A 22,158-nucleotide genomic window follows, 5' to 3' on the forward strand; every position below is an offset into this window, starting at 1 on the left:
TCCTGTTGAGACTTTTCAAAATAAACTGAATCACGTGAAAGATGCAGAGTATTTACGGATGAAAAGCAAAAAAGAGCCATCAGGTGCTAAAAAATAAACCTTAGACTCAAACGTTAGAACAGGCTTTTCCCCGCAGCACGCTGTGTAATAAATACTCACAAAGAAAACGGCGGCCGTTACAACCTATGTCTAAAAATGTATCGTTTCATGCATCAGTTAAAACACTCGACTCCAGGTACGACGCCCAGCTGGAAACACTTCACGCAAGTCGAGCTGCCCGACATTAACAGAATTTACAGAAAATGTTACATTTTTGTGATTTATATCGTTATCGGACGATAGATGTCTTAATATCGGGATATGAGATTTTGGTCATATCGCCCTAGCTGTGGGTCACATATGCAGTTTGTAGTTCTGTTCCTGGTGAACTCTGCTGTTGCTCCCTTCCCTATTCCCAACCAATCAGCATTCAACAGTCTTCTGTGTCCAGCAGTATGCAGTGGTGATTTTGCAGGACTGCACTGGAGCACATCTGCAGTGGGTGAACACCCCTCTCTGTACACTGTGTGAACAGGTGTATGAGCATGAACTCCTCTCAGCAGTCAGGGCCTCGTCCTCCTTCAGGAACTTGTGGCCAGGTTTCCATCTGCTCCTGCTGAGATCTTTGTGTGTGATGCTGACTCGTCTCCTTTGGGGCTTGAAGATTTTTCTCGAGGCTTCTGCAGCAGTAAATCTTTCTGCTCTGGTCTGTTAGCCTTATTCACTGTAATCATTTATAATGTTGTTATTAGGTGTGGGAAATTAGTTTAAAAACCCAAACATGATTTACACAGTTTCCCATTGACCTCAGCGCACCAAACTACCAGTTCTTATATTAAAAAATGGAGAAGAAGGATCAACAAATTCATGGCTTAAAAATATCACATCAGAACTTCTTCTTTTCTTTTGTTCTCCACTTTCTCCAGATTACTCAGTTTTTTTTTTTCAGGAAACACTGCACACCAGCTGAGATGTGTCATGTTTTCAGCTAAAGCCGAGCTCGGCTCTAAGCTGGTTCACATGTCTGTGCATGAGTGTTACTTTTCCACCACACATAGCTCTTTGCATTTAGACCACAACATTGAACTTTGGTCTCTTCTGACCAGAGCACCTTCTTCCACATGTTTGTTGTGTCCCCTACATGGCTCATGGTAAACTGCACTTTTTATGTCTTTCTCTCAACAATGGCTTTCTTCTTGTCACTCTTCCATATAGGCCAGATTTGGGGAGTACATGACTTGCAGTTGTCCTGTGGACAGATTCTCCCACCTGAGCTGCTGATTTCTGCAGCTTCTTCAGAGTGACCATGGGCCTCTTGGAAGCCTCTCTGACCAGCATGACCATGTCTTGGTAGGTTTGCAGTTGTAGCATACTTTCTCCATTTTTGGATGATGGAGTGCTGCTTGAGATGTTCTTGGGATATTTTTGTATAACCTAACCTTGCTTTAAACCTACAACTTTATCCCTGTCTGGTGACTTCCTTGGTCTTCGTGATCCTGTTTATTAGCTAATGTTATCTAACAAACCACTGAGGCTTCACAGAGCAGGTGTATTTATAATGAGACTAAATGACACACAGGTCAACTCTATTATCTAATTCGGTGACTCTGAAGGATATAGATTGCACTGGATTTTAATTAGGGGTATCAGAGTACAGGGGGCTGAACACAAATGCACGGCACACTTTTCAGATTTTTATTTGCTAAAAGTAAAAAAAACAATATTTTCGTACCACTTCACAATTATGTGCTACTTTGTGTTGGTCCATCACAAAAAATCTAAATAAAAAACGTTTGCGATTGTAGTGTGACAAAATGTGTAAACGTTTAAGGGGTATAAATACTTGAATACTTCCTGTAACAGGAAACATGACTGACTAGATGATTTTTTTCCAGGCAGCAGCAGGATTGGGTGATGTACTTCCAGTCATGCTATTGTTACGATGTAGCAACGCTGGGATTTACCAAAGGGCCGACGATTTTATGGTCGCACTTCTCAAAACTGTAGCACAAATGCACACCAACAAACAAACAAAACTTAATAACACACATAAAAAGCAAATACAGTATGCTCTCATTTCAAAATCAGACAGTCAGAAATATATTTACTCCTCCTGTTTTCACTGATATGATGATGACTCTGATGGATCAGTGTAGCCACTCCACACACACACAGACACACATACATTAAGTTCAAAGCTCACAGAAGTGGCACGCCCAGATACGTCTTTGTTTGAAATTAGAGTTATTGCTGCCAATAGTTTTGGGGGAAATAAATTGATAGAGCATAGTGTCTCGATATTTTGATGATTGACTGTCTCATGACGACATTTATGTCAGGTTTTGTTGGAATGTTTGATGAAACCGATATTCACAAAGTTTAACTTTGAGGACATAATTTGCAGTAAAAACGTGATAAATCCCAGTGTGTCTTATTGCAATACTCCGAATGTTGCAAAATGTTCATAAATCGCATTAATATACTATCATGAGGGAAGTATTGTAATAAGAGCCTATCGTGGGCTGTCTGGGGATTCCCACCTCTAGTTGCCCACTGTTTTTATTCGCTGATCTGCAACATTAACATCCACCAGCACAGCCCCAGCAGGCAGCCAGTGTAAACACAGTGATTCAAGTCATGACATTTATTGAAGGCTGTGGGAGTGCTGCTGTGGGGCTAATTTGGAGCTAACCTCTTTATGTTTCCTTTAACAAGGTGATTCTCTTCAGTATTACTGGTCAAGAACTGCACACAATCCCTACTGTGTGTGTGTGTGTGTGTGTGTGTGTGTGTGTGTGTGTGTGTGTGTGTGTGTGTGTGTGTGAAATCAGTTACAAGAGTAAAGCAGCTCATGTTACATGTCAGGGCTCTAGACTAACTTTTTGCCAGGGTTGCACTGGTTTTTTGGGGGGAAATTGCTGTCCATATAAACAATATTGATTTGTAAATGATTAACTAACAATCTTGTCAACCCAAAGTTCTTTATTTGGAGCACAGTTCTACAAGAAAGACAAGTTACTGAAAAAGTGCTTGTGCTTAAAGTGCTTTGGCACTCTTTGGCAATATTGTAGACGATGTTAAACTTAATCATCATCACGGCCTCCTCTGATTACCTGTTTGCTGCTGCCTGCCGCTAAAAGGCAGTGGGGAGAGAGGAAACCACTTCTGTCCACCTAAGCTACTCACTAGGGCTGGGTATCGTCACTTATTTCGATAATCCATTCGATTCCGATTCACAAGGTCCTGATTTGATTCGATTTAGTTTTGCCTCAGACACTCAGAAATATTATTATTCTGATCATTTATCAGTACTGATACATGTGAGACTTCATCAGAGGTGTGAGCATCACAGCAGATGCTTTTGTGTCAAAGTAACTGAGGATAAAACACAGAAAACGTGAAGGAGAGAGAGAGAGAGCTGTGCAGGAAGTGTGATTTTTATCGTGGTGGAAGCAAAACAGCAAAAGTAGGAGAAAATTAATGAGCACATTTATCAAATGTGCAGCGTAGTTTGGATCTTCTTTTGCTGCTGGTTCAGTCAGTTTTGGTTGGAAACACAAAGCGCAGACCCGCCGACGCATCAGAATCAGTGAGCTGTCGGCTTTCAGCCCCGACGGCGTGTCTGTGTCGTCAGGTGAGAAAGCCAAGAAAGAGAAATCTGATCCTGATGCGTCGGGTCCGCTCTGTGTTTACGTCTTTGTGTGGAATCCGTGTACCTGCTCTCATTTGCTGTTTGATGGTTTGTGAGCTTTAACCTGAGATTCTGGCGTTTCTGACAAAATACATTTATATTTAAAAGTCGATTCAGGATTTAATCAATTGATATCGCTTTATTCAAGCTACTCACCTCACTCTCTCCACCTGCACAGTCAGTCAGAGAGGTCCCGCCCCTGACTATCTCTGATTGGTTTAGACCACGATATGGGCATAATGTGTCTGTTGTTGACCACACAGAGACTTTCAGAGTTGCAGAGACTTAGACAAGCTAAACACAGAAATAACAGACACAGACCATCAAAGTAAAACAGGAAGTACACAGTTTTACAAACACACACTCAAGGACATGAACAAAACACCGGGAGAGCGCGCGGGCAGGTATAACAAGACACAAGAACCAAAAACCCTAAGGACTGATACAAAATCAGAAGAAACTAGAATATAATAATAATAAACTCAAAACGCTGGGTCAGCGAACCAGGACCATAACAGTTAGGATGTTAAGCATAAATTCTCAGAAAGTCAGATTTTGCTGCACAAGTCGCTGGCAATGACTCAAGAGGACTCCCTCTCAGTTCGGAGAAATGTGGTGGATTGAGGTAAATTTGCTGAGCCGTGTTTTTTCCCCCCCTCGATTCTAGAGTCAAATGTGAGGCCATCTGTCTGACAGCTAAAGCTTGGTTCAAACTGGCTGCTGCAGAACGACAATGACTTTGTTTTTCATAACTGACATGTGTTCAAAAAGCATTTTATGATAACATCAAATACAGTGCTGTTTTTGTAAAGTTCAAGAGTGCGATGGTGCTTGATGATCAAAGTGTGAAGAGTAACAGGTGAAGGGGAATATTTGATGCTGTGTCACTGTGGTTAGGAGATGTGTGGTTGAATGAAGACTTAATCTGACACCATCGAGTAAAACGTCCAAAGGAAAAATGGTTTTAAATGTGCTGATATGACTTTCATCCAGATGTAAAGACAGAGTGAAAAACTATTAAATGACTGATAGATGATCATCATTAATATCAGTTAAAACAGCACAACAGTGACTGAGAGCACAAAAGATCACATTAGTTAATTTCCTGTTTGTGTTCCTGTCATGTTTTAAACACAAACGATGTCTTACAGTATACAGCAGTCTAATGGTCCTGTGTGTGTGTGTGTGTGTGTGTGTGTGTGTGTGTGTGTGTGTGTGTGTGTGTGTGTGTGTGTGTGTGTGTGTGTGTGTGTGAGAGAGAGAGAGAGAGTCGGCTTTTATCAGTATTGATGGTGTTTAAACAGGAAATTACAATCACAATGTAACTGAAGTAGCTTTGAGTGGTTCAAGTCATTCAATAGTAGATTAGCGTTAGTTTAGTGTCATTGAGCCACTGAATGACTCCATTGAGCTTCAGCTGGCAGACGGACAGCCTGACATTTATCTCATCTGATGTACTGATCAGTTGTCTGACAGTTGTGCTGTGAATGCAGTGGAAGTGAGTGTAGAGAGTGGGAGAGACCAGGCCTCACTGATGTTATTGTGACAGTCAGAACAAAATGCCCATGGCCTGAATTTAAAAAGTGGACTCCAGATGACTAATGCCCTCAGTTTGTTCCACTTTCAGTTACATTCAAGCACTCATATTATCACTGAATGAACCAGTAACCCTTACCAGCAAAGTCCCAGATTCAGAGACCTGCGTCCTGACTGTAAAACTGCTGCTTGAACAATGCTGATCATTTTAGTGCAAATTTGGCAGCAGGTCAAAGTTATGTCTGTGTGAGGGACTGAAACCTGCCTGGTTACACAGAAACTTCCTTTGATGGTTCTTATGATACACAAGCGAGTACACAGTTTGTTCCACTGTAGGTCTTATTGATCTGTTTCTACACATTAATGCTGAAATAAATACTTGCCCTTCATGGTGATAATGCAGGCTTTTAGGGGCAGCCAGTTTAGGCAGAGCTGGCTGGATGTTTATATTTGTTCAGAGATAAATGCTGGAAGGAGTGTGTGTGAATTTCTGTGTAACCTAATAAAGCGTTCACATCTTCCCTTTTTTTCTTCTTCTGTTTGCTTGAGTCTCTGTTCACTCACTTGAATGTGAAACGCTTCCGCTATGACCAATACTGAGATTATTCAACAGTTGCTATTTTTAGACCTGTGACTTTAGTTGCAGTATTTTTCTTTTCACGTTTGACCTCTTTGTTTATTAATGCAGGTACTCTGGATTCTTCTGATACTCACTTAAAAGTGTCCCTGGTGTCCAACAATCGACATCTGGTAAGAAATCTTGTGCTTTCTCTCTTTTGATGAACTGCCCTTTTCTTTGTGTCAGTGAAATTTATAATACAAACGTTGTCAAGCAGGCGACGTCATTTTGCCTATTGATTGATTGCTCTGTGATTTCAATTTACGGGGTTACAGCCTTAAATTTTTATCAGGATATATCAACAAATTTGTGATATTATTCACAACAATATAGGAAAAAATACTGAATAAAATGTGTCGTTAATTCAAAAAAATTAAGAACACACTTCTTTGTTTGACGTGTGCATTTGTTGACGCTTGGTTCACATATCACTGCCTGCTTGTTTCTCTTTACTCACACACTGTCACAGTCTGGGTGTTATCAGTCTAAAGTTTAGACTTAACATAGTTTAGAGTCTAAAATAAGCTTCAGGTTCCAGCCTGCCTCGAAGACGAGGAGTGTGAGCCAGTGCACGTGACTGACACCATCAAATATATTTAAAGTTAACCAGTTACTCCATAAATTTTACACTCATGCATAGTTCATTTGCTTTGTGTTACACTCACCGGTTCTGTAGTAAATCCCACACAGTCAGTCTGGAGTCATTAATTACAGAGAAATTTTCAGAGTTTTCATCTCAGAAAATTAAGAACATCATTTTAGGCTTAGAAAGCTGCAATTTTACTGCAGAATTTCAAACAGTGCAACATTTAAGAAGTTTCGTCTTCCTTTCTCTGTTTCTTATTTCAAATTTTCTTTGTTTCACTTTTAACCAAAACATGTGCAGTTGAAACATGAAACACAGTTTGATTGGCACGATTCTGTCATTGCAGTGTAGTGAACACTGAAGGGAAAGTTATTTCCATATACTATAGACACACTATTGATGGATATGAATCCTTCACAGTTTGAACATCACATTAACATAAAATTGGTCAGATTTAGTGACATTTTGAACATTCACTAAGTGCTGTGCAGCTGAGTGAGTTCAGTGTGTTCATTCATTACCTCTTTGTTGTGTGCTGGCACATACTGTGCATTCACACACAGTTAAAATGTGGTTTTATTTGCATAAACTGCTGAGGAGCATCAGTTCATTCATGTACAAGTAAACACAAAACCACATTTGAGTTTTTATCTGATGCTGCCTGCCTCATGAACTGATGAGGGTTTCTCAGCAGCAGCCTGAAATCAACATCAGGACTGATTGATTGATAATATTTTATTTATACAGAGGATCAACAGAGGATGATCCTCTTCTTAGTATCATAAAGGACGGGTAGGCCTACTCGAGAGGGGATATTTGATAAGTCACAATGAGTGAGTGACAAATGCAGGGCTGACAAACAGGTTAGTGTGAACTCTTGTTTTTTCCCTGATTTCTCTCTTACAGTCTCATATATAACACTTCAGAGATGGTGTAGTTCTGCAAATAGACACATGCACTATTTATAATGCAAACCATCTTGTACAGGAAGTGGCTACAATCTAAAAGACACTCGCTGTACCAGATGTTTTACAGGGTGTGAATATGATCTAGTTTTAATCTATATTTTGATTAAAATTATAAAGTCCAAACAGTTTTTGCAGAGACAGTCATAACTCCAAAAATGTATGTTCATAAAATTAGTAAATACATTCTGTATAAAGTTTAAAATTGAGAGATTAACCTGAGAGAGAAGTTAAAATGATGCATATGGTCAGTGAAAGTGTGAGTGAAACCTGGTCTCCCTGGTGAATGTGCTGTCAGTTAAATGACAAAGCCACCAAAACCTTTAATGCATTAAAACCCCAACTAATGTTCCCAGGTCTGGTTATGACTGATGGGGTATTGTTGTCCCTCCCAGCAGGCGAGCAGTCACCAGTATTTTTACTGATGGCTCTGTTTGTGTTTGAGCTCGGTGCCCTGCGTCTCCCTGGTGGTGCTGAATTTCTCTGAGCAGTTTGATTATTAACTGAGGAGTTAAGGGCAGGAGTTTGTGGAGGACCTGGGCTTCTGGAGGGTCCTGCTGCTGCTGCTGCTGGTCATCACCCTCCTCTGCCTGAGCATGGCATGCTTTAATACCCAGTTACTGTGCAGCTTTGTGTACACGCTGCAGTTTGGAGAGCAACACCTGGACTTCAGGTAACATTGTATTATTGCTATACAAGTATTATTTGCTTTGCCTGTTGTAAGGCTAATAGGCTAACAAACCTAGCATATGCCATCCTTACTACTGAACAGAATCATTCAGGAATTTCTGATTAAAAATCTTTTAATCATTAGATTATGTGAGAGTGACACACTAGAGGAGTACTACTATTTCTTCTTCTTCATACTCTGCTGTGTATCCTTCCTTAGTCTGTCTGTAATCTTATCTCCGTATCTTGTTTTTAGGTTGTGTGAGTGTTTGTTGCTGAGTCATGTTGCTCATCACAGTAGTGCGCTGCACGCACTATGACGACTGCATAAAAATCTGATATTGGATAAAAATAATGTTGGAAAAAAGTCTGACTGCAAGGCAAGTTTACACTATAGCATTTTGATAGAAAATGGAGAAATTTGGCACATTGTTCACCAACCTTGATGCTTTTTGTCTTGCAACAATAAGTATTACATGTTTATTTATATATATATATACATATAAGCCATTATTTATTTTTCCTGCTCGGTGGTTGAGAGTTGAGTGTAACATTGTTACAGTGAGTCTGAGCGCTCAGATGTTAATTTGGTCACTAACAGGGGCTCAAAGTCCAAGTTAGTGCTGGTGTATAAGGTGAAATTGGTCCTACCGTCAACAACCCACTTAATGAGCATGTTTTTTGTATGTCAAAGATTTGGCTTTCACTCAGAGTTTTCCTATACAGTTTTTTGGGAAGTAGATCTTTTCAGAGTCCATTTGTTTCCTTATTTTCTCTTTTCTTACCACCGATTACTTCCTTGAGGTTTAAAAAGAAAAAAAAGAGCCCATGCTTTCATCAATCTCGTAAAAGTTTTAATAGCAAAGTGATGGAAAGTGTTTCCATAGAAAAATAAAATAAATAAATAAAAATAAAACAAAAATAAAAACAAACACGAAAACACCAGACATTATGATACGGATAATTTACACCGATGGTTTTTTTTTTTTCTTCTTCTTCTTTTTTTTTTTGAAATTCTATACGGGAAAAGTGAGCGCGAGAGCCCTCGGTGCATGCTCGCTGCTGAAGTCAAAGTAAACTTTATTGTCATCTCTGCTACATACAGTCCAGTATATAGAGAGACGAGACGACGAGGCTCCAGTTACAGCAGTGCAAGTAAACAAACAATAAATATAAGAAGAGTAAGAAAATAAATATACACTTTAGGACTAGAGGTAAAGGGATCAATAACAATTTACAATTTTATTTTATAGTTTGATGATTTAAAGTCTCACACACAACCTGTCAAAAGGGGAGGGAGACCTGCTGCTTCCAAATAGAGCACATTTCATTCATAATGTTGTAATTCCAAGCTAATTATGTATTCATGATTTGAATCCTGGGTTGTGTGAAATCCCAGAAATAAACCCTAGACAAAGTGAATCTGTGAACTAAGGTGTAGGTCTGTTAGGTTAAGTTGTAATGATCATCGGGTTGAGGGATGGGTGTTCATACTGGAGTGCAAAATTAAAACCAAGATGGACAAGGAAAGTTCAAGTCATCAGGTCCTCAGTTTAGAAAAAAAGAGAAAAGAAGAGGAGAAACGAGCAAAAGATACAGGTAAGCAGATGTGTCATTGGACAATGGCAGGTCATCCTGAAACAATCAGACTCAGAATACTTTATTAATCCCTAAGGAAATTATGTGGGTTACAGTTGCTCCAAGAAGAAATGGTAAAAATAGTAACAGTAACAGACTAAACTCCAAACAATACATTATGTTACAGATTTTAATATTAATTAGTCATTGTCAATTGTTGATGTGTTCTGTTCTCATTGTATGACGAATTAGGATGGCTGTTTGGTAGCTGTTTGCATACTCTTATGGTTTTGGTTTTTATCGTTAACTCTGTCTTTTCCTGCGTTGTGGTTGTGCGTTTTTTTGAAAGAAATATTTACGCGTTACCATAGTGACCAGAGAGCATTAAGGGGCAGAGAGGATGATGTGACGCTGCTAATAAAGTTACACAATTACACAGTGAATTCGTGTATTGTTTGTATATATGTATGTATGAATAAATGGAGACAAAAACCACAGTTTTTGTCTTGGCCGTGTTATTTTATTTTGTTGTATTTATCTGCGACACCTTAAAGGCCGCTCAGTGACAATATTGTCGGAAAAAAAGGTTGGGGACCTCTGATTTACAGTATAGGAGCAGTTCGACTGGAAACAACAACTGCAATCTGCACATTCATAGGTTTTTTTATTGAAATAAAATTCATACTTATATATTATGTACTATACGAGTGGTTGAATATGCGCAGTGGCATGAAATAATAACTTCCCGTCAAATGTGTTAAACCTAAAGTAAGGAGACTGCTTTGAAAATGTCAGAAGTAGAAAATACAGATACTTGCATCAAAATAGGAAGTATAAGTAAATTACATATACCTGAACTTTAAACTGAAGTACAGTGCTAACTAGCAATACATGCATAAGGATAGAATTTTGTATTACATGAACTTATTTCAAGCTGCAGCAGTGATTGGATTTCCTGCAGAGAGGAAAGGAGGCCGAGCTTTCTCCCGTGGGCCACACGCAGGCCTCAAACAAGAAGCTGCAACACGAACATACCAACTTGTACATAAAACATTAATTCAGCGATATTAATGTTCACTATGATCTTTGAAACTTTGGATAATTAACTCAAATGTGTCCCAGATAAAAAAATAATAATAATAATGATAATTCAAATTATTTTTTTTAATTTAAAACACGTTTGATGTGATTTCGTTTTTTGTGTTGAATTCTTATTTGGACGGAGGCTCCATGATGGAGCACTGCGGGACTAAATAATAGTGTTAACAGAAGGACTGCAGGTAGACTGAAGAATATTTATCATGAATTATTAGAGTAATTATTCATTACTCAGACACCCATTAAATAGTTTATTTAGTGACACAGCTTGTATAAATACACATGCACTTGGATAAAATGCCAAATAAAAGGATTAACGGAATGTTTCAGAAATTCGAACTTGAAGATTAAATGATCAAATTTATATTAACATGAAGTCCCTTTCCTGCATCCTCAAACATATTCAGTGTACATATTGTGTGCTGGATTGGCCGCCTGTTCTTCTCTTGCTTTGCCTCCGCAGTCTAAAGGCCTTTACACACCACAGCCGCAACTTTCCTGGGAATATTAAAAATATTTTTCACATAACTTCACGGGACGAATTTGCAAATTTTATTCATTTTATTTCATTATTAGCATCAAGCTCGATTTCCCGATTTTTCGCAGTTCTGACGAACCACGATCGCAATTAAAACACGCGTCGGTGCTGACTATAAAATGACATGTATATAAACAAATGATCCTATACGAGGGAGTACTAGGGCCACAATAATAAAAAAAATATATAATATTGACGATTGATGTGTATATAATAAAATGATCCTATTATACCTAAAACAGCACGATAAGGTGTAGTAGGAGTAAAATATATACGATTGATGATTTTGAGATTAAAGTCAAAATAATATTTTGAGAGGAAGAAACTCGAATTACACCTGTTTCCAGAAAAACTGCCACGGCTGCTCTGCAAAATACTTCGTGTGGACGAGACGGCGAAAGCGTCCTTTGGAATCAGTTTACTGTGATTCTCCTTCATCATGTAATCAAGATGCGTGTTAGTGGTTTGTCTTGAAAGTGCGACTGTAATTGTAACCCCGAAAATACTATTTCGAGTTCATTAACAAGACGACATTGATTTGTGTGTGTGTGTGTGTGTGTGTGTGTAATTTTGTAATTGGCCGTCATACTGCTCTAATGTGAAATCCGGCTGTAAAAGGAGATGATGGGCTACTTACCGCTGCTGGCGGCGATCCCGGCTTCTCTTGTTGACCTTCAGCCTAACGATAAATGGATCCCCCCCTCTCTTTCTCTCCGTCTTCATCTTGGCTGTAGCAGAAATAATCCCCCTGATCTTCCTTCTTCGCCTGCCGCAGATTTAAGGAAAAGTCTCCAAGAACCGGTCAGGTGATACACAGTGTCGGCCGTCAGCAGTCCCGTTACCGTCGTCGGTGCAGGATTTCCGCGCGAACACCATGTTGGTGAACATCGCGGTGTGTGCACATCCGTTAAAAGTTACTTACTTGTTGAAAGTTACTTTATGTTGGGTGTTTTTCCTGTACCCTGCCGCATCCTTTATAACATATTCAGTTGTTTAATGTCATCAGTCTCCACTTTTGTTTTCTTTTTCTTTTCAAGGGTTTTACTGGCTGGAGCAATTTTCTGTTAGGAAACCAACACTAAACTGGGATAAATGTAACTACTGTTGCTGATTACTTACTTATTGATTATCGTACTGTTACTTATGCTTGCTTTGAGCTCTGTGTTGTTTATTCTTTGAAAAAAACAAAAACAAAACAACAGCACATCATAACCTGCCAAGTCATCAAAGACAAATAACAAAGGTTTGAGTCTCACTTTTGCTTTTACATCATGGCCGAACTACCCTTAAACTTAAAAAAACAAAAAACCAAGTGACACAGTGTTGTTTTCATCTTCTTTCTGCCTGCACTGTGACTGCGCACTGCAGTGTTGTCATGGGCCATGCTTAATGTTACTGATGTGCAGATAGAGACGTTAAGAAGGAGAAATGAGAAAGTCTGTTTGTTCATGTTGTTTGTGTGAAGAAGAAAAATCAGCATTTGCAATAAAACGCTGTTGATATAAGTACAGGTTGTTGTTAGTCTTTGGTTGAGTGCAGTGTTTAAATTATAAACTTAAAAAAAATTGGTAAATTTAAAAAAAGGAAATGCGTTCTTCTAAAGAAAATGAATTTATGATTGAAAGAATCATATTGAAAGAATCTTCTCCAAACTGCAACATCTGTTGTTTTGCTTATTTTGCATCCAGAGAGATGAGATGTTACAGGGGAGGCGTAATCTGTGATCAGTGGGTTAGATTAGTCAGATCTATACTTGTCCTTGCCCCTCCCTCTTTTTCCACTTTGAGCTTGGCCCGGGCGCCAGGCCCCGCCAAGCAGCCTCGGGAGTGAGTCAGTACATACCTGAGCATCCAGCCCTGAGGGCATCAGCCACCTGCAGGGAGTGTGGTTAGGGGAGATATTTAAGTGTATTTAAATATTTAAATATTCATTCAGGAATACAGATATTTTAACGTGACATGAATGGTTGGCTGCACTCATTCTGAGGATTTGCTTCCTTTTTTTCCCTTCTTTTTTTTCACAAATATTTTCTGTTCCCTTTCATTTTTCCCTTCCACCAATAACTTCCTAGAAGTTAGAAGAAAAAAAAAACGGTGCCTATTTATCACTTTTGAAAAAGTCAGAAATGCTGATGTCTGGGCTCTGAGCAAGCTTGTGTTTTGTTTTGTTTTGTTGGGTTTTTTTTAAGAAACTCCTGACAGTTGGCTGTGGAGTGGGAAGCCTTTGGCTAATAGTTCTTATGGAAATACCTTATTCATACAAAAATGCTATTTTAATATTGTCTTATCGTTGACATGTAGATTCAGATACATAAATGAAAACAAAGTCTTACGTGTGTGTGTGTGTGTGTGTGTGTGTGTGTGTGTATTTATTTTTTCAAAGATCACTCAAGACCACTTTAAAAATGACAAAGTCTGGCTGCTCTAAATCAAAATATAAAGAAGCAAGGACTAACACAAGACTTCTCTTAAACCAATTAAAATCGTTTTGAGTTTGAATAGCGCGATTCGTTAAATCCTGAATCGATTTTTAAATATAAATGTATTTTGCCAGAAACGAATTTCAGCAATCACCAAATCACCAAACAGCTAAAACAGCAAACCAAAGCAGGTAAACGGATTCTGCACAAAGACGTAAACACAAAGCGTGGACCCAATGCATCAGAATCAGTGAGCTGTCGGCTTTCTCACCCGACGCCACGGACACGTACGTGGGGGTGAAATGCTGACATATCACAGATTCTGATGCTGCAGGTTTTGTCACTCTCCAACCAAATTGGATTGAACCAGGAGCAAAAGAAGATCCAAACTATGCTTCACATTTCGCTTCACATAAACTTTGTCATGAATTCACTATTACTTTTGCCGTTTTGCTTCCACCACGATAAAATCACAGTGGTTTAAGCTGGTTTACATATTTCATTCTTGCAGTTTCACAGCATCTGGTCCTGATTGTTGTTCCTCTGTTGAGTTTTCACTCTGAAAACCATCAAACAAGTGTTTGTTTGTGTGTTGCAGGAGTTTCGCTCTGAATCCTGACCTCTTCCTTGTGTTTCTGTGACTCATGGGGCCATAAATTGGTCACCATGGCAACCAGCTGGAGGATTGAAAATCCCCCGTCTGACTTTCTGAGGTCAGCCGTCACTGTTAGTGTTTATCTCATATTATGTCCCATCTAAAATCCTGTGTAAATATGAATGAACGGTGATTAAATTAAACAGATAAAATGTTTTTTTCTTTTTTCCAGTGTTCACCATCACTCTGCTCTGCAGCTGGTCTCCTTTTCCACAGTGCAGTGACACAGTGTTGAAGAGGTGAGTGTGTTAGAGGAAATGTTAATGTCAGGTTTAGTCTGTATGCACTCAGAGGTCATTTGTACCTGCTGCTGCTGCTGCTGCTGCTGCTGTGGTTGTAATGATGTAAACCCTGATTGGTTGGATAGTTTGAGTGACAGCATTTACTGAGGCAAAGCAGAACAGCTGCTGATCCTGAGCTACTCTTACAAATGGAAGATCAGTGAAGATCATATCCTCTATTGGCCCTGACTGAACAGCCAGAGCCTGATGTTCTCTACAGTCATGGCCAGAAGAAGCTCCAGTGTCAAAAATGAATCACAAAGCTCAAGTTTATCTATATTTACATTGTAATAAAAAGTATGTAAAGTGGTGATCTGTGTTGGGGTCCTTAATGCTGACTGAAAATAATTTGTGACTTCTTAATGAAAAGTGCCTTAAAAACTCTTTAAAAAAAAAAAACTGAAAATATGACAGGGAGGGTTTTATGGAAATAAAGTAGGTGTATTATTTAGCAGTATCTGAAAATCCTTATCAGGTGATTAATTGTATTCACCCTGTTTTGGTGAACTTTGTGTAGATTTTCACACTTTTTATTTTAAAGCCAATAAATGTCTCGCCTTTTAATTTGACTTTGTCTCTGTGTCCTGCATTTTGTTGCGCTGTCAAGAAAGTGTTGATCATTTTACAACATGAGCATTATTTTGTCTTTCCTGAAGGAATATTCAGGAAATGAGGATTAAAACGAGCGTGTCTGTTCATTTCCTTTTGATTCATGAACAGCCTGGATCAGGTCCAGACACTTTCTCCCAGTGTGTAACAGCCTCAGTGTTTCCTGAACTGTTTGCCTCCAATAACCTTTGTCTCTGCTGGGCTACACTGGGAAACTCTCCACACTGACATTCAAAGGGAAAAAGAATCTTTTGTAGCTGTTGTTGAATCATTCTTGTGTGTGTCGCATAATTTCTACAGTTTAGACAATTTAATCAGTTTGTCAGCAAATAAAACCTCTTACATCCATCAGAGATGCTGGCTGTAACCTCGTGTTTGAGATCGTTTCTCCTCCTGATTTACAGCTTTTAAATTACTGTTTGTATCTTGAGTGAGGACCTCTCCCTGTCTAACAGCAACACATCGCTGGCCAACGAGGCTCAAACTCGCCTCTACTTCCTCTGGAAATTAAGACAACTATGAGTCCCACCTGCCATCATGTGTTCCTTCTACTGCACGTTTTTATTTATATATGAATGAGATTCACAGCTTTAGCAAGGACAAGGTATACCAAAAAAAAAAAAATACTACAGAAAGAAAATGCCAAACTTCACATGTGCTTGTCCATATTTGAGTCTTTAAAATGTATACTCATTAAAACTAACTGCAGAGGTAGATGAGGAATAACCAGGCTTCAACCTTCACGAGTGCCAACTGGATATGTCTCAACAAGAAAACACCAATAAATCAATAAAATATAAAAGTGTGTGTTTGTGTGTTTTGTTTTTCTTTACGGTCCAAGTTACTGGTGTGCAGATACTGTGTAACTTTGTACATGTAAACACAGATGGTGAAGTTAGACACAATAGGAAGACATGGAGACACTGATGAGCGTCTCCAAGTAAAACAACCAGTTTCTTAAAAAATTACGTTTATTTCATTTGTTATTATTATTATTATCATTATTATTATTATTATTATTATTATCATTATTATTATTATTAATAGGCAGTAGGGTAATTTCCTCTGGAGCACCAGGTGGCCTTTTAAAGCCATTTGTAGAGACGTGCTGATCTCCTGATGACTGATCATTATTGGTGGTGTGGCACCCGTTTAGTTGGGCTCCGGTCTCCTCATCTCATGTTTCTCTCCTCCGTTTCCGGCCCAAAAGGAAAGTCAGAGGACCAATGATCCCAGATGTTACAGCTGCTGTTACAAGGACTGTGATCCATGTCCTATCAGAGGACTCTGATGGCTGTGAGGACAAGAAGACAGGAACCAGGCATGTTAGTGAGTGTGGTTTGTGCGAAGGTTTCAGCCAGCGTTAATTTAAACAGAAAACCAAAAACACAACAAATGTTTCTGTGCAGTTATGTTATCTAATATCAGTCTCTGCTTCCAGGGAAACGTGTCATAATTAAAAATGTCCCCTTACACACAAACACAAACAGACAATGCGCTCCACCCGTGAAGTGAACTGACTGTGCAAGGCGTCAAATTCAGGTGTTGGTGGAAAGCCTGCGTGCTGTGACATCACCACACTGTTCTCCACTCAAACACCGACCCACTGCTCCGAAACACTGACTGCAGATCTGGCAGATTGGCGCCAGATTGAGATGCGCCAAACGCGCCAATAACGAGCCATCAAAGTTTGCTGTTCAGTGTGTAGCTATTTAAATGTGGTCGGTGTACTCACCGTCGGTGTGGTTGTAGGCAGAGGTGTGCTACCGGCTGGTGTGGGGACTTGAGGGTGGACTCGCAGGCGGACAGCAGAGCGGTGTCTCTCCCACTTGTCTATGTCACAGTAATAAACTCCTTCATCTTGTTGCTGGACTCTCTTTATGGTGAGGGACAGGTCTGCTTGTCGGTCCCACTCTGATGGTATCGACACCCGGCTTCTGTCAACGTCTTCCCCGTATGTGATTCCTCCTGTTTTAGCATCCAGCTGAAGCACCACCTTTCCATTTCTCCTCCAGCGCGCAGATTTCACCGACTGGCCCGCGGTGACGGAGCGGCACGGGAGTGTGGCATCCTCGCCCTCGGATACAGCAACTTCAGAGGGGGCAAATACTTCCAGCTTGATCGCTTCCAAGTCTTTGCCGTTGCATGTAAACTCGTACAGCCCTTCGTCGTTCAGATCTGCGTTTTCCAGGATGAGAGAGAGCCCTCTTTGATTCACGCGGTCTGGATGTTGTGGTCCGGGTTTCCAGACGTTTTCCAGGGAGGCGATCAGCTGCGTGCTGGCATCATTCCTTCGCAGATTTAGTCTCCCGCGTCCCTTCAGGCACTCCTCTGACAGCAGAAACTCAACTCCATCTCCTAAAGGAGCTTGAATCAACTTTCCGAAAACCTCGCTGCATAAAAATAGAAGAATGCACAAAAAGCTCAGAGTCTTCATCCTGTGAATGAGGCGGTAGAGTGTCTTTCCTCCACAGCGGCGCACTGGCTTTTAAATGGAAGAGAGTGAGTAAGAGTCGATCACGTGATGATCGGAGAACTGGAGATTCCGGACGTTCCTTTGCAACTTTTTTTTTTGCAACTTCAATCCTCATCATATCACACGCATAGCAAGGACAGTAATAGTAATGACAGTATTACAGTCTATATTACTATTGTGATTATAATAAAGCATTTAATATTATTAAAACGTCTATGTGACATTAATAATAGCAGTAATAATAATAACAACAGCAGCAATAATAATAATAGAGACTGTAATAATGCAGACATAATGGTGACTGTTATAGACTGTAAATACATTGTTGTTTTTCTCACGCTCTGTCATGCCGTAGACTCTTCTTTTATTCAAATCTGTCTTCTTTTGTTTTCTGTATTGTACTGTTATATTATCATTTTAATTGTAGACTACAGCGCTTTTGTCAACACTTGTTGTTTTTAAATGTGCTAATAAATAAACGGACTTAACAGTGACATTCAGCTGCGTTTTAATTTGATTCAGTTTATTGTTTTTATTCGCGGTAATAAACATTATAGTAGAAACAGGTCGTTAAGCAGGAAGTGAAGTTCTGCCTGCGTTTAGCTAGTTTTTGGATTGGACGTTAAAAGCAAGGGAGACACAGAAAGAGGGGAAAATGCTAAAATATCCGCACAGTATGTGCGCTAAACCGGCTAAAGACACGAGGACGTCACTGAGCAGTCTTTTACACATCCCGGATACTCCTGCATGACTTCAGGTAACCTGTTTTTTGCTTTGTTTTGGGAGTTTTTAGCTCCTCGTTAGCTTTGCTAACATGCTAACAAACTTAGCCTTTTTGGAGCTCGTCGCCTTTTACATGTAAAACCTGCTGGTTTTTCCCTGTGAACTCCTGCAGCAAAAAATGCAACAAATATAACATAATAGCTGTATAAAGATAATTTAAGTGGCTAAAAAGGCCTGGATTCATTATAATGTAGATACAATAACACAGAGAAGTTGGATTTATTTGTCTGAACCCCAACATCAGGAAAACGTGCGTCAGCTTCATCTACACACCAACACACTGTCAGTGCTGTCAATAATCAGTTATCCCACAAGCCAAGATGTTAATTTCCGTGTGTATGATTACACATTCATCAGCTGAGGTGTGGGGGAGGCGTTGTGCGTGAAGAGCCAGGCCTCATATCCATTTTCTGCATGAAGGCCTCCACCTCTGCAGGCCATTTATCTGAGCCTGTGACTGAAGCTGATCCTGGGGTTGAACCAGAAAGTTTCTTTGTGGTTTTTTATATCTGATATCTTTACCTATATGGGTAAATGTAGTTAGCAGCATTTATGAAGAGGTTATACATAAAGTAAAGAAATGACCTGTTTAATGTATCTTTATGTCTCTGTGTTATTGTATCTACATTATAATAAATCCAGGCCTTTTTAGCCATTTAAATTGTCTTTATAAAACTATTGTGCTATATTTGTTGCAATTTTTGCTGCCCTCTTGGACAGATCACTCAGAAAAACATTTTTAGTATCGGTGAGACTTTTAATCCAGATAAATAAAGGGCATGTAAAGGTCACTTCACCAAAATCTTATTGCCGTTTCTAACTTGTAGCAGGAACGTTGTTGGTGGCTCAAAATGACTTTATATCATTCATGAGAGATTGGGTTGACCAAAAAGTCACTTACAACACTTACAGTGACCGTCCTAGCTGAGAGCCTCCTGCAAGAGACAAAGAAAGACATTCAGAGTAGCTGTGGTTATGCGTTTGTTCATTTTTCTATCTTCAGTGACACAGCCAAAGGACCGATGATATTATACCTTTCACAAGACTTGCTGCTCCTCAGAATTAATTACCTTTGGGGTTTTACAGAAAGTAATCTGTGAACTGTGACCTATAATGAGCTGGGTGAGTTGCTGTGTCACTGATGTTTCTGGAATTGTAGTCTACTATTATAGACTAACCCTTCAGTTAAGGCTATTGTCGTTATCCACACGTTTTTGTATTGTATATTGTGTTTTATGTATCTTTTTTATTTTATCAGCGTCTATTTGACGTTTCCCTTTTTTCCCATTTTTTTCTCCGAGGGAACACATCCTTCTTTTCCTTTCATTGTGTTGAAGGCAAAAGCAGTCAGGCACAAGCAGATGTTTATGACGTTCATGCTGACTGCTCAGATAAGTCAGAATTACTGTTAGAAGTTTCCACGAATTCATGGCTTCACTACCAGTAGTGCTGGTAGGTAACCAGCCTTGATAATTACGGGTCTGTAGCCAGTAAAAGCGAATGGAAAGCAGAGGAGCTGTCCACACAGCAACATGTTTATGAACCTAAACAGGATTTATCATTGATAAAATGACACAGCACTTTGGGGGAGTGTGTACCTGCTAAGAAACAAACCCAGCAGAATGTTTCACTCTGTCAGTGACTTTCTGCTTGTTGTATTTTTTTCTCCTCAGATACTTCAGAGTGTTTAGAGCTCATCATTAATGAATATTTGTGTTTCAGCTGTCAACTCACATGGCTCAGCTATTTGTATAGAAGTTTAGATTTAAATCTCTCGCACATGCTGTGTAGTACTTAAATATCATCAGGGTTTACACAGGCAGTCATTTGCACACAAAGGTGACTGTTTAAAGTCATAAGCTGCAGATTTATTTTCATGCAGTGATTGTTTACTGAATGAGTTCACTGAGCTTCAGCGATGGTGAACTTGGACATTCAGGGATTCTTGTACTGGGGACAGCTCTACAGCACAGTTACAGGTAGCAGAAGGGAGATTGTTCCACTGAGCTTCCACCCTGATTTGATCAGCTTGTACACTTCAGGCTCAGATGGATCAGAACAGCCGCAGTCAGGATTCTTCATCTGAGTGACTCTTTGAGGTTTCATCTCGATGATCATCCCAAAGACGGGCGGTGGTGAAATTCTTAGTTCTGTTAGAAAGTAAACAGTTTGTCCACTCTATGTATATTTTCACCCTTAATAATTACCTTATTGAAAATGAGTGGTGTGTAAATGACCGGTTTAAGAAATGACACGGGTCGAATCATCTTAGTGTTTCACGTATGCGCTGTACAGGAACGTAAGTGTTTTCAGTGTGGATGAACAACTCTTTGGAAACGATTGAAAACGATAGTGCGAACTCAGAGCGTTTTTAGACAAAAACGCTGTTTTCAAATTTATCCGGATTAGTGTAGACGTAGCCTTAATTGAATTGCCTCTACACTATTTAGATTTTTAATGCTGTAACTGCCCACATCAATATCATCTATACTTTATTTTTTTCTCTGCTTTTTTGGCTTTAAAGATTGGGAAGGACTCAATTGCGGTGCAGTACGTCAGCTGAAATCTCTGAAGCACTAAAGTTTCTACAACCCACTTGTCTCATGTTGAATGAAGAGCACTTAATTATCAGCCTCCTTTTAATCAGATATGTCTGATGGTGAACACAAGCCTCCAGCAGCCAGCTGTCTGAGCTGAGGAAACAAAAGGCACACTTACAGTCTAAGCTTTGGTTTCCCACGAGCGTTAGAGTTAGCCTCACTGCTACGGTGTCATGTTGCTTTCACATGGAAGCCACAGGGATCCTGCACTCACTCTCCATAGAAAGTGACTGTGCTAAATTACATTGCACAGATTTAGTGGCTTCAGTTTTCGTAATAAGCTCCTTGAAACCTGGCTGTCTGTTTCACCGTTGTGAGCCGTGTGACCAGTCTGGTCACAAATGTGACCACATTTCTCAATGGTGCGGATAGAGAGAAGTGAGTAGTGGGTTTCAATAATCAATTTTCCGATTAAATTTATTTTAGCTTGAATATCTATTAATTAAATCCAGAATCGATTTTTAAATATAAATGTATTTTGCCAGAAACGCCAGAATCCCAGGTTAAAGCTCACGATACTATTTCAACAACCACCAAACAGCTAAAACAGCAAATGAGAGCAGATACACGGATTCTACACAAAGACGTAAACACAGTACCTGCTGACGCACACGGCATCAGGGCTGAAAGCCGACAGCACACAGATTCTGAGCTGCAGGTTCTGTCACTCTCCAACCAAATTTAACTGAACCAGCAGCAAAAGAGGATCAAAACTATGCTTCACATTTGATAAACATTATCATTAATTCCCTCTTACTTTTTCTGTTTTGCTTCCACCACGATAAAAATCGCACTTCCTCTCTTAGTGTACTTCAAGAACAGTTTCCTATCTCAAATCTGTGTTTTCTGCATTATTCATTCCCTTATTACGCACAAGTGGTGTACAGTGCTGTTGGCCGCTGCTGTTCATTTTTGCTGTTTAACAAGAACAAAATTTAAACTTGTAAAAATTATACCAAATTGTAAAACTCTTAGCTGTGTTTCTAATAAAACCTCTGTAGCATTGCTCTGCTTCA

The 22,158-nt window shown here is 39.5% G+C and overlaps 2 protein-coding genes across 8 annotated transcripts in view; one reads left to right on the forward strand and one right to left on the reverse strand.

Annotated features, from left to right (window-relative positions):
• LOC102078702 (ankyrin repeat domain-containing protein 46) overlaps nucleotides 1-15,243 on the forward strand; it is a 47,966-nt gene extending 32,723 nt beyond the window's left edge. The window contains exons 2-5 of one of the 7 annotated variants that reach the window (XR_003216275.1): nucleotides 1,255-1,389; nucleotides 5,955-6,016; nucleotides 14,337-14,451; nucleotides 14,566-15,243. Coding sequence is in view for 1 of the 7 variants with exons in the window: in XM_025902780.1 (XP_025758565.1) it covers nucleotides 7,958-8,109; nucleotides 8,362-8,425 (216 nt within the window). In the remaining 6 variants the exon portion in view is untranslated. Of the gene's footprint in view, nucleotides 1-1,254; nucleotides 1,390-5,954; nucleotides 6,017-7,957; nucleotides 8,110-8,361; nucleotides 8,771-14,336; nucleotides 14,465-14,565 lie in introns of those variants that run through there. The other 6 variants (XR_003216274.1, XR_003216276.1, XR_003216278.1 and 3 more) reach the window with 6 other exon arrangements.
• A 1,092-nt stretch (nucleotides 15,244-16,335) lies between these two features.
• Nucleotides 16,336-17,956, reverse strand: LOC109197568 (uncharacterized). Its single transcript, XM_019352794.2, has 2 exons — nucleotides 17,019-17,956; nucleotides 16,336-16,577 (listed from the first exon to the last, which is right to left on the reverse strand). The coding sequence occupies exons 1-2, from the start codon at nucleotides 17,718-17,720 to the stop codon at nucleotides 16,461-16,463; spliced, it is 819 nt and encodes a 272-aa protein (XP_019208339.1). The 5' UTR covers nucleotides 17,721-17,956; the 3' UTR covers nucleotides 16,336-16,460.
• Nucleotides 17,957-22,158: the final 4,202 nt, after the last annotated feature.

The sequence above is a fragment of the Oreochromis niloticus genome, linkage group LG3, assembly GCF_001858045.2.
Source record: "Oreochromis niloticus isolate F11D_XX linkage group LG3, O_niloticus_UMD_NMBU, whole genome shotgun sequence".
Taxonomy (NCBI): Eukaryota; Metazoa; Chordata; class Actinopteri; order Cichliformes; family Cichlidae; genus Oreochromis; species Oreochromis niloticus.

Bases quoted from the DNA above. Each gene is read 5' to 3' on its own strand.
- LOC109197568 (XM_019352794.2), bottom strand. From the start codon at position 17,720: ATGAAGACTCTGAGCTTTTTGTGCATTCTTCTATTTTTATGCAGCGAG. The intron at 16,578-17,018 runs GTGAGTACACCG...TTGTCCTCACAG, and splicing joins TGCCTACAACCACACCGACG to CCATCAGAGTCCTCTGATAG.